This window comes from Cherax quadricarinatus, chromosome 3, assembly GCF_038502225.1.
Source record: "Cherax quadricarinatus isolate ZL_2023a chromosome 3, ASM3850222v1, whole genome shotgun sequence".
In the NCBI taxonomy this organism is placed as follows: Eukaryota; Metazoa; Arthropoda; class Malacostraca; order Decapoda; family Parastacidae; genus Cherax; species Cherax quadricarinatus.
This window is the reverse complement of record NC_091294.1, coordinates 3,764,293-3,778,953: the sequence shown is the minus strand read 5'-3', so window position 1 is coordinate 3,778,953 and position 14,661 is coordinate 3,764,293. Positions and strand designations below refer to the sequence as shown.

Genomic DNA, 14,661 nt, shown 5'->3' with positions numbered 1-14,661 from the left:
TTGTACTCGGGTGATAGAACAAACAGAGTTTAAAGAAATAGGTGTGATTTTAGTGAAATTGAACAATGGAATTGGCTGAAAATAGATCGCTAACTTTGCGAAAGTGTAATTTTGTAAGTTTTCCATCAAATTTTGTACATTTGGTGTCATTACCATTGGGAAAAGATTCTCTATCATTTCTTAAGAATTTTTTTTTTTTTTATATATATTTTTTAATTTTTCAATAGTGAGTTAAGGATCAGTGGTCTCGACACTGTAAGGGTTAAATATAATAATTGCATGTATTTGATTTTTATCAGATAATAAAGAATGCAGACCACACCACTGGCAGAAAAAAGTGTCCATGGGTAATGTCTTTAGAGGAAAATACAGATTCAAGAACAGACTCTGATGGTGATGACGATGACCGTGACATTGATGAGGATGCACACAAGACACAAGTTTACTTGCATTATGACTTCAGTACAAAAGACCAAGAGTTAGCACTTCCAATTTTTGATGTTCAGAAAGAGGCAAGTAACTTGGACACAGTATGAAAGAAATGTTGCTCTTTCTATTTTGTCTGTATTTCTTGTCTTTTGAGAAGATAGATCAAGCATAAAGAGACCTGTTATCCCATATATGTATATCCTCAACATTTGTTTGATTTGAAGTAAATAGATCCTTAGTAACAATGGACTGTTGTCAAACATTGTTTGTGCCCCCATTATTTCTCATTGTCAAGCAAGGTCCATGCTTCTATTCATTGTCAAATTTTCCCCACAAATGGCATCTAACTGCCTTGATCTCCAGGTATTCCAAAAATGTCCACTGTAACTGTTAGTGTAATTCACTAGCACATACTCCACATTTGTGCAATATTTCTTAGTTCACTTTATTACTAATGTGCAAAGAAATATCGCAGCCAGCAGGATTTGAACCTGCATTAGACACTGTCCACGAGTGTGGCTTAGTTTCCAACATGATGCCTTAAACCACTCGGCTACAGACACCTCATAATGTTAGGTAGCCTGCTTGACTGCAGGCTGCAATATTTCTTTGCCGAAACAAATGAAAGTATATATACAAAGTGCATTTTGGTATTGCTCGTGAGGCCAGAACATACAGGAGGAGATTGAAATAGCTGGAGACAGTGCTTGAGGGACACTGATGTGCTTGGCATTAGGAAGAAACATGGCTGTTAGTCAGGCTACCTAACATTGAGGCATCTGTAGCAGAGTGGTTTAAAGAGTCATGTTGAGAGCTAAGCAACACTAGTGGACAGCGTCCAACGTGGGTTTGAATTCTGCTAGCTACAATATTTCTTTTTATGTACTTTTGCTTGTTTCTGCAAGGTGCATTAAGTTTTTTACTATTATGTAACTTATTTTACTAGAAGTAAATAAAAAGTTAACTTTTGTGTAATATTTCTTCCTGTTCTAGATCCTAGCAAAAATTGCTCAGAATCGGGTTGTGGTAATTAAGGGAGAAACTGGGAGTGGAAAGTCAACACAAGTCCCTCAGTTCATTCTTGATGAAGCTGTGGAGAAAAATCGCCATTGCAATATTGTGGTTACACAGCCTCGCAGGATAGCAGCCATTTCCTTGGCTAGTCGAGTATGTAAAGAACGTGGTTGGCAGCTGGGAAAGTTAGTTGGTTATCAGGTAAGATTTTTGTTCAGAAGCAAATACTGATACATGTATCATAATTTTTGGTTTGTGATTTTTGTAACAAGGAATATAGTTTTTTCTCGTTTGCATTTTCCTGCTCTTTTAAATTATTAATCATCTGATAACTTATAGGTGATAAAATATTGTATATTTGATTCTGGTGTCTCCAAATCCAATGCAACTAACAGTACCACTGATTTCTGTCTTAATACTCTCAGAAATGTTTTATGATATGTTCCTTCAAAGAAGTTAAAAAATTATAACCTGTTCATAGACTTGTACAAGTTATCCTTTCATTTTTCTCTTTGATACACCTGTGTCAGAGTGAAAAATGAAAGGCTCCTTGGATGTCTGTGACAGTTGTGCCTGCTATTAGTACCAGTCATCTGCATTTAACTTTCATAGAAAGACTTTATGCTATTGTGAACAGTAGTTGAATATGTAGTATGTACTTATTCCTCCAAGCTAGAGGACAGTGATAGACAAACTGTGCCTCTAGTAAGGCTCATAGGTCACATGAAAGGAAAAGCTCGTTTGGTCCATGTTGCTGAAATAGTGGTGGTATCTAGTGATTAAGTATTGTGAGACAGTGAGTATTATTGACAGCTATTTGTGCTCCATATAAATGATCACTAACATTGCTTACTGACATGGCAGAGCTTAGGAAGAGGGCTAGTAAATGCCTTGTGAATCCCCATGTGTTTCCCAACAGTCTTCTACTTTAAGTACAGTAAGGCCACGCTTTATGGCATTTCGCCAATATGGACATTTAAAATTATAAACAAGACTCTTTATACGCCCCCCCCCAAACCACACGAATCGCTAATACAGTCACTGCACGCTACTGTTTGTTTTCATCATCCACGAGTTCTGCATCTCCATTATGTCTGGGAACTTTCCAAAATTTCAAGTGTTTTAAAGTTATTACACATTTGATATTCTGATAATTATATTTGTGTGTACTAGGTAGTAGGTTGGTAAACAGCAACCACCCAGGGAGGCACTACCGTTCTGCCAAGTGAGTGTACAATGAAACCCTGTAATTGTTTTACTTGATGGTAGGATTGCGTGTGTCTTTTGTCTGTCTCATAAACATGCAAGATTTCAGGTATGTCTTGCTACTTCTACTTGCACTTAGATCACACTACACATACATGTACAAGCATATACAGTGGACCCCCGCATACCGCACGCATTGCATACCGTACAATCCGCATACCGCTCGCTTTTTTCGCAAAAATTTTGCCTCGCATACCACCCAAAAACCCACTCACCGCCCTTCGTCCGAGATGCGTCCAATGTGCGGCCTGAGCCACGCTCACAAGTTCCGCCGGTGGCATTGTTTACCAGCCAGCCTCTGCGGTAACATCCAAGCATACAATCGGAACATTTCGTATTATTACAGTGTTTTTGGTGATTTTTTCTGGAAAATAAGTGACCATGGCCCCCAAGAAAGCTTCTAGTGCCAACCCTACAGCAATAAGGGTGAGAATTACTATACAGATGAAGAAAAAGATCATTGATAAGTATGAAAGTGGAGTGCGTGTCTCCGAGCTGGCCAGGTTGTATAATAAACCCCAATCAACCATCGCTACTATTGGTGGTACAGCTGCTGCTGTACCACCGTCAGCTGCTGCTGCACTGTCAGCTGCTGCTGCTGTTGTACCACCGTCAGCTGCTGCTGCTGCTGTAGCATCGTCTGCTGCTGCTGTAGCATCGTCTGCTGCTGCTGTAGCATCGTCTGCTGCTGTTGTAGCATCGTCTGCTGCTGCTGTAGCATCGTCTGCTGCTGCTGTAGCATCGTCTGCTGCTGCTGTAGCATCGTCTGCTGCTGCTGTAGCATCGTCTGCTGCTGCTGTAGCATCGTCTGTTGCTGCTGTAGCATCGTCTGCTGCTGCTGTAGCATCGTCTGCTGCTGCTGTAGCATCGTCTGTTGCTGCTGTACCACCGTCAGCTGCTGCTGCTGCTGTAGCACCGTTGTTGGTGTGGCTTATTGAGAATACCAAGAAACAATTAACCCCAGAGGATTTGCCACCCAGGAAAACCCAAAAAAGTCAGTGTCATCGAAGACTGTCTAACTTATTTCCATTGGGGTCCTTAATCTTGTCTCCCAGGATGCAACCCACACCAGTCGACTAACACCCAGGTGAACAGGGAAAAATGCCTGGAACTAGTGCTCATATTGGTGAATTTAAAGCCAGCAAAGGTTGGTTTGAGAGATTTAAGAATCGTAGTGGCATACACAGTGTGATAAGGCCTGTTCTGGAAGAAAATGCCAAACAGGACCTACAGTACTCAGGAGGAAAAGGCACTCCCAGGACACAGTGTCTCATCAGTCATTGCTGCATCTTCAATAAAGGTAAGTGTCATTTATTCTTCATTTAGTAGAGTAGTACATGCACAATATATATTGTGCATGTACTACTCTACTATTGTGCATGTATCCTTTTCTTTGTGTGTAGGAAAATGTATATTTCATGTGGTAAAATTTTTTTTTTCATACTTTTGGGTGTCTTGCACAGATTAATTTGATTTCCATTATTTCTTATGGGGAAAATTCATTCGCATACCGAACATTTCGCATAACAATCAGCCCTCTTGCACGGATTAAGGTCGCTATGCGGGGGTCCACTGTACAGTGGACCCCCGCTTAACGATCACCTCCCAATGCGACCAGTTATGTAAGTGTATTTATGTAAGTGCGTTTGTACGTGTATGTTTGGGGGTCTGAAATGGACTAATCTACTTCACAATATTCCTTATGGGAACAAATTCGGTCAGTACTGGCACCTGAACATACTTCTGGAATGAAAAAATATCGTTATCCGGGGGTCCACTGTATATACACGCCTCTCTGGGTATTGCTCTATTTTCTTTCTAGTTCTTCTTGTTTATTTCCTCTTATCTCCATGGGGAAGTGGAACAGAATTCTTCCTCCGTAAGCCATGCGTGTTGTAAGAGGCGACTAAAATGCCAGGAGCAGGGGGCTAGTAACCCCTTCTCCCGTATAAATTACTAAATTTAAAAGAGAAACTTTTGTTTTTCTTTTTGGGCCACCCTGCCTTGGTGGGATACGGCCGTTGTGTTGAAAGAAAGAAAGAAATATTTGTGTACCTGTAACTAAATATACTTACACGCTGTTCTAGCATGCAGATACACATTAAAGTTACTAAGTGTCTCACTAGTCTTGATATAATAATAATAATAATAATAATAATAATAATAATAATAATACATAATAATAATTGCTATGGCGCACATTAACCCTTTCAGGGTTGGTGCCGTACTAGTATGGCTTCCACGCCAGGGTTGGTGCCGTACTAGTACGTATAAATTCTAGCACCTTCAGATCTAGCGAGAAAACGCTGGTAGGCCTACATATGAAAGAATGGGTCTATGTGGTCAGTGTGCACAGTATAAAAAAATTCCTGCAGCACACAGTTCATAACAAGAAAAAAAACTCCGACTGTGTTTTTGGTATAAAACAGCGACTTTGCAGTGTATTTTCATGCTATTTATGGTTGTATTCTTGTTTTTCTGGTCTCATTTTATAGAATGGAAGACATATTACGGAAATTGAGATGATTTTGATTGGTTTCACAATGAAAAGTACCTTGAAATTAAGTTCAAAGTAGCAGAAATGTTCAATTTTTGCCAAAGTTCAAAAGTAAACAAATCATGCCATGCGTCCAATACACGTCAACTGGTGAGTTTAATATTCTTTCACAAGTGCGCTGATATAATTTATACCATTTCTACACTAATGCAGTAGTCTACATAACAGTAAATCTTCTATTTTTTGTGAGAATAAAAATTCAAAGTGGAAAGCAAAAGAAATATAAGAGGGGCCTGGGGATGTGACTAATGAACAGAGGAAATGTTATTTTAATGCCAGGAGTGTCTGTCTTGTTTATTCTGGACCCTATTTGGAAATTAGCATCTTTTGAAATGTGTGTGAAATTGGCCAAATTGCCAATTTCTGATCACTTTATTTGATAGTTGAAATCAGTAAATGGGTAGTTTCTTGTCCTCATTTGTTAGAAAAATGGAGTTCTAGTGAAATAGGTATGAATTTTGTCGACTGATACATTGGAATTGGCCGAAAATAGGGCTCAAAGTGGGCGAAATCGCTGATGTGTAAAAATCATCGAGACCGCTAACTTCGCGAGAGCATAATTCCGTAAGTTTTCCATCAAATTTCATACTTTTTGTGTCATGATTGGGAAAAGATTCTCATTTCATAAGAATTTTTTTTTTTTCGACCCTGAGAACAAGTTTAGGAGAGGGCCTGCCGACCCTGAAAGGGTTAAAACAGTGGACCCCCTGAGTTTTGTGATTAATCCATTCCAGAGAGTCTGCCGAAAGTCGGAATTCACGAATGTCGAAACCATTTTCTCCATAAGAAATAATGTAAATCCAATTAATCCGTTCCAGGCACCCAAAAGTATTAACAAAAATGATTTTTTTTTTATAGATTAACCCTTTGACTGTCGCAGGCCCCTTTCTGAAACTGTCATTCTATGTCGCAAAATATTTGAAAAAAAAATTTATTTTTTCTTATGAAAATGTTAAGATTATTTTTCTGGGTGTTTTAGTCCAAAAAAAAAAAAAAATTTGCCATCAGTACTTACCGAGATATAGAGTTGTTAAGTTTGCAGAAAATGAGCCACGTATGGCAACAGCGGTGACTGCCGCTCACCCGGTAAACTTTAGTTTACTTGTATTTGAAGGTTTTTTGTTTTTTCACTATTTTATTTTTTCACATAACTTATGTGGCCTATGAGACCAAAGTAAGGTGCAATGTACATATATACACTCATTGTATAGAACACAATAAGCACACAAACATAATTATCAATATATTGTTTGCAAAACTTGTTTACAAAAACAAACAATACAAGAAATTGTTTATTTCTATTGTTCTATAATATATATACCAATGTACAGTCACCGAACATATTCCTAGAAGTTCTGCAGCTTGTGGAACTCTTTGAAACATGATGTCATACACAATGGTGTTTTACACTCCTCACACATAAAACCCTGTGTGTGTGCATTTTTGTGGACTTTTTTTTTTATGTGCAAAGACAAAACACCTCGTCTGAGCAGTTTTCTTCAAAGTATTTGCAGGCAGTTGTGTTAGGTAGTTATCCTAGGTAAATGGTCGTGTGTCATCATTCCTTCCTTCCTACTTTTCTCTACAGCAGGGCCCTGCTTTACAGCGTTTCACTTTACGACGTTTCGCTAATACGGTCATTTCAAATTATGACCAAAACTCGCTGTACGGCTCCCCCCACCTGACTTTCTAATACGGTCACCGTGCCCCACCCTGTTTGTTTACATTCTTCGTGAGCTCAGTAAGCACTAAGTCTCTCCATTTTGTCTGGAAACTCCAAAATTTCAAATGTTTTTAAAAGTTATTTCATATTTTATATATACTCTGATAATTATACTTATGTATACCTGTACTTAAATAAACTTACATACTGTGCTGGCATGCAGGTACACATTAAAATCAGTAAGAATGTCCTATGTCTCCAGACGTCATATTAGTAATGATAATAATAATCATCGAGTCTCATTTAAATGTCGTATATTACGTTAAATACACATTTTCATTAAACCATCTATGATATTTTTTCAAAATTATATAATAAACACGATATATAACATAAAAAGATGATAAATACACCCCACAATAGAATAAATAAACATAAATATGAAGAGGAGAGATTGGTGGAATGATGATGTAAAGAGAGTAGTAAGGGAGAAAAAGTTAGCATATGAGAAGTTTTTACAAAGTAGAAGTGATGCAAGGAGGGAAGAGTATATGGAGAAAAAGAGAGAAGTTAAGAGAGTGGTGAAGCAATGTAAAAAGAGAGCAAATGAGAGAGTGGGTGAGATGTTATCAACAAATTTTGTTGAAAATAAGAAAAAGTTTTGGAGTGAGATTAACAAGTTAAGAAAGCCTAGAGAACAAATGGATTTGTCAGTTAAAAATAGGAGAGGAGAGTTATTAAATGGAGAGTTAGAGGTATTGGGAAGATGGAAGGAATATTTTGAGGAATTGTTAAATGTTGATGAAGATAGGGAAGCTGTGATTTCGTGTATAGGGCAAGGAGGAAAAACATCTTGTAGGAGTGAGGAAGAGCCAGTTGTGAGTGTGGGGGAAGTTCGTGAGGCAGTAGGTAAAATGAAAGGGGGTAAGGCAGCCAGGATTGATGGGATAAAGATAGAAATGTTAAAAGCAGGTGGGGATATAGTTTTGGAGTGGTTGGTGCAATTATTTAATAAATGTATGGAAGAGGGTAAGGTACCTAGGGATTGGCAGAGAGCATGCATAGTTCCTTTGTATAAAGGCAAAGGGGATAAAAGAGAGTGCAAAAATTATAGGGGGATAAGTCTGTTGAGTGTACCTGGTAAAGTGTATGGTAGAGTTATAATTGAAAGAATTAAGAGTAAGACGGAGAATACGATAGCAGATGAACAAGGAGGCTTTAGGAAAGGTAGGGGGTGTGTGGACCAGGTGTTTACAGTGAAACATATAAGTGAACAGTATTTAGATAAGGCTAAAGAGGTCTTTGTGGCATTTATGGATTTGGAAAAGGCGTATGACAGGGTGGATAGGGGGGCAATGTGGCAGATGTTGCAAGTGTATGGTGTAGGAGGTAGGTTACTGAAAGCAGTGAAGAGTTTTTACGAGGATAGTGAGGCTCAAGTTAGAGTATGTAGGAAAGAGGGAAATTTTTTCCCAGTAAAAGTAGGCCTTAGACAAGGATGTGTGATGTCACCGTGGTTGTTTAATATATTTATAGATGGGGTTGTAAGAGAAGTAAATGCGAGGGTCTTGGCAAGAGGCGTGGAGTTAAAAGATAAAGAATCACACACAAAGTGGGAGTTGTCACAGCTGCTCTTTGCTGATGACACTGTGCTCTTGGGAGATTCTGAAGAGAAGTTGCAGAGATTGGTGGATGAATTTGGTAGGGTGTGCAAAAGAAGAAAATTAAAGGTGAATACAGGAAAGAGTAAGGTTATGAGGATAACAAAAAGATTAGGTGATGAAAGATTGAATATCAGATTGGAGGGAGAGAGTATGGAGGAGGTGAACGTATTCAGATATTTGGGAGTGGACGTGTCAGCGGATGGGTCTATGAAAGATGAGGTGAATCATAGAATTGATGAGGGAAAAAGAGTGAGTGGTGCACTTAGGAGTCTGTGGAGACAAAGAACTTTGTCCTTGGAGGCAAAGAGGGGAATGTATGAGAGTATAGTTTTACCAACGCTCTTATATGGGTGTGAAGCGTGGGTGATGAATGTTGCAGCGAGGAGAAGGCTGGAGGCAGTGGAGATGTCATGTCTGAGGGCAATGTGTGGTGTGAATATAATGCAGAGAATTCGTAGTTTGGAAGTTAGGAGGAGGTGCGGGATTACCAAAACTGTTGTCCAGAGGGCTGAGGAAGGGTTGTTGAGGTGGTTCGGACATGTAGAGAGAATGGAGCGAAACAGAATGACTTCAAGAGTGTATCAGTCTGTAGTGGAAGGAAGGCGGGGTAGGGGTCGGCCTAGGAAGGGTTGGAGGGAGGGGGTAAAGGAGGTTTTGTGTGCGAGGGGCTTGGACTTCCAGCAGGCATGCGTGAGCGTGTTTGATAGGAGTGAATGGAGACAAATGGTTTCTAATACTTGACGTGCTGTTGGAGTGTGAGCAAAGTAACATTTATGAAGGGATTCAGGGAAACCGGCAGGCCGGACTTGAGTCCTGGAGATGGGAAGTACAGTGCCTGCACTCTGAAGGAGGGGTGTTAATGTTGCAGTTTAAAAACTGTAGTGTAAAGCACCCTTCTGGCAAGATAGTGATGGAGTGAATGATGGTGAAAGTTTTTCTTTTTCGGGCCACCCTGCCTTGGTGGGAATCGGCCGGTGTGATAATAAAAAAATAAAAAAAAATAAATATGAGATGTGGTAGCCAGATAACTTGTACAAGTGACGCCATATTAGAAATGATAATAATAATAATAATAATCACCGAGTCTCATTAAATGTTGTACAGTGGACCCCCGCATAACGATTACCTCCGAATGCGACCAATTATGTAAGTGTATTTATGTAAGTGCATTTGTACGTGTATGTTTGGGGGTCTGAAATGGACTAATCTACTTCACAATATTTCTTATGGGAACAAATTCGGTCAGTACTGGCACCTGAACATACTTCTGGAGTGAAAAAATATCGTTAACCGGGGATCCACTGTATATTACGTTAATATACACATTTTCATTAATCCATCCATAATATTTTTTTCAAAATTATATAATAAACACGATACATAACATAAGAAGATGATAAATACACCCCACAATAGAATAAATAAACATAAATATGAGATGTGGTAGCCAGATAACTTGTACAAGTGACGCCAAGAATAACATTTTCTCTAATCTAACATAAGAGAAAATGTGTTACTGGGGGTAACTGTAGAAAATTATTCCTTTCGTATGTATGTAAGTAAGTTTATTCAGGTATACACAAATACAGTTACATAGATTATCATACATAACAACATATGTGTAGAGAACCTAGGATAACCCAAAAAAGTCAGAGTGACTTATTTCCATTGCCTTCACTCAGAGCATCATTTCTTCTCAAAATGGTGTTACATGAGAATGGGAGTGTTCTTTATTTATTCTACCGTATCAATGTAGAGACAACCTGTACACAATGTAACTTGTACACAAACCAGACGTGTACACTTTGTTTACAAAACTTACCTTCGCCTGGTTTGTTTACATAACTCTGCGCCTGCACTCTCTCATGCACTCATTCTTTCTCTCTCTCATTTATTCGTTTTATCTCATTTACTTACTCCTGACCCTACATTAAGACTACAAATATTTTAAGGTAAGTAATGAGTGAACTGTATATACATTTTATCACTCTGGGATACTTAAATGTAATAGAATATTATGTGTAGGTGGGTTGGCCTGGTATGGTAGCCCAGCTGACTACCATACATACCACACTTGATTTTTTACAATAAATCCTACTCATCTCACCCTATATTTTAAGGTAAGTAATGAGTGAACTGTATATACATTTTATCGCTCTGGGATGCTTAAATATCATAGAATTGTATGTGTGGGTGGGGTGGCCTGGTATGGTAGCCTGGCTGACTACCATACATACCACACTTGATTTCTTACAATAAATACTACTTGTCTCACCCTAGATTAAGACTATAAATATTTTAAGGTAAGTAATGAGTGCACTATGTGTGTATTGTACTTTTTTATTGTTTTTTGATGCCTGGTTCTATTGCTAACTTAATATATGTTAGTGTAAACTTATTATCTAGTGTGTGTATGCATTTGTAAGTGGAAAAAAAGGGTGTTCCACTTTACGTCTGTTTCCGCTTTATGGCGGTAGCCTGGAACCTAACCAGCCGTATAAGTGGGGCCCTACTGTATTCCTTTCCTACCTCTCCCTACATTCCTTCATCTGTCCTTCCTTCATTCCTGCCTTCCCTTCTTGCTTCTGGTTTCTATAATAAATATGCACATATATAGTCACTAGATACTTTCATATAACTGCTATTATCTCCATTCAGCAAGCTTTTCTTGTGTGCCAGTGTGTGGCTTATAATTGTTTTGAGTCAGGAGTCGGCAGCTATCAAAATGACATATTGTCTCATTACTCACTCCCCCTCCCGCCTGTCAAACCAATGGGGCCAGATGCTGCTTCCCCTCCATTCTATCTAATTATCTTTATCCCTCATTCTATCTCTCTGTCTCTCTCTCTTTCTATCTGTCTGTCTATTTCTGTCTCACAGGTACACATAAATACAAGCATACATAGTGTAAATTACCTAGGATAACCCAAAAAATCCAAAGTGCCAAACTCAGCTTGAAGATGTGAGTAAAGGTGATGATGACAGTCTTGTGGCTCTCTCTGAGACAGAGAACTAGATGGATAGACAGGGAGCTTGGCAGACAGACAAATGTTTGTGTACCAGCAAAAATTGAGGTGGATGGTCATCTAACCTTTGCTTATCAGCTGCCCCCTCCCTCCACCCTTGTTTACGCTCATCAAACGTCAGCTCTTATCAGATGTTATCTCCCCTTATCTGTCACTGTCATGGGTGAACTGTTTTCCATGCTTCAAGGGCACATCTTCTTCTTCCTCCTTCCTTCTTTCTCCTCCTCCTCCTCCTCCTCCTCCTCCTTCCTCTTCCTCCTTTCTCCTCCTCCTCCTCCTCCTTCCTCCTCCTCCTCCTCCTTCCTCCTCCTCCTTCCTCCTCCTCCTTCCTCCTCCTCCTTCCTCCTCCTCCTCCTCCTTCCTCCTCTGCCTCCCTCCTCCTCCTCCCTCCTCCTCCTCCCTCCTCCTTCCTACTCCTCCTTCCTACTCCTCCTTCCTTCCTCCTTCCTCCTCCTTCCTTCCTCCTCCTTCCTTCCTCCTTCCTTCCTCCTTCCTTCCTTCCTCCTCCTCCATTGCTTTTGGTCTCAAACTCCTCAAAACCATGAAATTGATCTTCAATGACACTTCCATCTGTGTTAGAGCATCACTTGGGAAGAGAAGAGTCCCAGATTTGCTGGGGAGTCACATATTTCTTACCGCTAGACATGCTGAAAAAGGACGACTGAAATGGTATTTCCACAATGCACCACTGGCTCCCCGATTTTTTTATATGGTGCACACTGACCATGGAGACCCATTCTCTCACATGTGGGCCTACCAGCTTTCTCCTGCTTGATTTGAAGCCGCTAGAATTTATGCATATAGATACGTCAGAAACAGTGGTGCCCAAGACGTATTTATATGGCGTAAACAGTCAAAGGGTTAAATATAGATTTACATACAGAAAAGAATTAGAAATAAAGTATAAAACAATAATATCACACTTCCTTTTATTGAAGACTCTTGTTGGTGTATGGTAGACAGGGAGTTGGGGAGAGGATGGAGAAGTTGTGCTATTGTTTGGAAGGGGAATCCCATTCCATGAAGGAAAATCCCCTTCCATAAAGAGAACTCTTGCAGCTCTACCCTCTACCACAATCACTACCACCCTCTACCGCCATCACAACCACTACCATCATCACTACCACCCTGTACCACCATCACAACCACTACCACCCTGTACCACCATCACAACCACTACCACCCTGTACCACCATCACAACCACTACCACCCTCTACCACCATCATTACCACCCTCTACCACCATCACTACCACCCTCTGCCAGCATCACTACCACCCTCTGCCACCATCACTACCACCCTCTGCCACCATTACTACCACCCTCTGTCACTATCACTACCACCCTCTGCCACCATCACTACCACCCTCTGCCACCATCACTACCACCCTCTACCACCATCATTACCACCCTCTACCACCATCACTACCACCCTCTGCCAGCATCACTACCACCCTCTGCCACCATCACTACCACCCTCTGCCACCATCACTACCACCCTCTGCCACCATTACTACCACCCTCTGTCACTATCACTACCACCCTCTACCACCATCACAACCACTACCACCACTTTCATATTTTTCTACAAACTTTTTCTTTAATTCTATCGTTTCTCGCCTTCTTTACCATAGGGCTGGTACTATGATCTTTCTTTGGGCCCATGGTGGCTTATTTAGCAGTTTCAAGCACAAAAAACAATGGATTATTATGAAATGTGTTGTATGAACGCATGGGGTGATGGTCACTCGCCCAGAAGCATAACCACACTGACCCTCTGAATGGTGGTGTGTGGGAGCCTTTGTGTACGCCCAGCTGCTGGGTGGCCTCTTGGATGCGTTCTGTACGGATGAATCGCGAGGCAAATCACAAAACTCGAGGCTATATTTCGATGAAGAAAGTTGCCAAAAGTCGAAATTCACAACGCACGAGGCTCAAGAAACTTGGAGGTCCACTGAATAGGCATTTTCATTATCCATCTGATTTTTTTTCTTTTTTTTTTTTTTTTTACTAAATTTCATAAGAAACACGTTACATAACCTATAAACATGAAACCTTCCCTACTGTAAGAAAAAACCAGGGAAGCCTTTTTGGAGGAAATAATTAATGATTAACCCTTTTACTGTCCAAGCCCCTGAATTTAACCCCTTAACTGTCCAAACGTAGATCTGTGTTGTTACCACTTGTGCTCCAAATGTAGATCAGTGTTTTAATTTTCCTGCCTCCAAATTTGGCATGATTGGCCTGAGATGCCTGGTCAGTATAGAATGGGTCTTAACACTTGATGTGCACAGTATTAAAAAAGTCTGGGACCACTTAGTACCTTATGGGAGCACCAGTTCAATTGACCACCAGCTAGAGCAAATAGCACAGCAAAAACCAGGGATTCCCTGATGTCATGTCATATTAACACTCCCCTTTTAAGAGGAAAGTGATGTTCACCCTGAGTTTAGAGGCTTTGAGGTGGATGTGGCCACAAGTGGTCGAGGAAATATAAAAAACCTTAATAATAACCCGTGTGCAACATTCTTTCAATTTTGATACCACTGGTAATGTCATCCTGCCAGAATGTCCTGTAACCTATGCCCTAAGTAAAAAGAAACGATTCTGGAATGTGTAATACGTGTTCGGCAGGCTGGCTGTGTGGGTGGGTGGCTGATTGGCTGTCTCTGTCTGTCTGTATCTCTGTCTCTGTCCATCTCTGTTTCTGTCTCACAGATACACATAAATACAGTTATTATACATCGTGTAACTTACCTAGGATAACACCCCAGAAAAATCCAAAGTGCGATACTGTGCTTGTAGATATAAGGTATAATAATCATGACTGGCAAGTAGTATGCATTTTCACTTGATAGAAGTCAGACGTGATGGCTCTGCATCGTGTGTAATACCTATTGGTTCTTGAGCGGCTCTCCGAGACAGAGAGACAGAGACAGATGAGCAAAGGCAGAGATAACAAATAACAAAAAAAGGCACAATACCGTGACTGGAACGATACACAAATAACCCACACATGAAAGAGAGAAGCTTACAACGACAT

General features: G+C 40.2%; 1 protein-coding gene across 5 annotated transcripts in view; it reads left to right on the top strand.

Moving 5' to 3' along the window:
* The first annotated feature begins 284 nt into the window (after positions 1–284).
* LOC128706559 (ATP-dependent RNA helicase TDRD9) overlaps positions 285–14,661 on the top strand; it is a 143,178-nt gene continuing 128,801 nt past the window's right edge. For all 5 annotated transcript variants that reach the window (XM_053801485.1, XM_070093494.1, XM_053801484.1 and 2 more), the window contains exons 1-2: positions 285–512; positions 1,423–1,644. In XM_053801485.1, the coding sequence (XP_053657460.1) occupies positions 351–512; positions 1,423–1,644 (384 nt within the window). In that variant the 5' untranslated portion in view covers positions 285–350. The remainder of the gene's footprint in view (positions 513–1,422; positions 1,645–14,661) is intronic.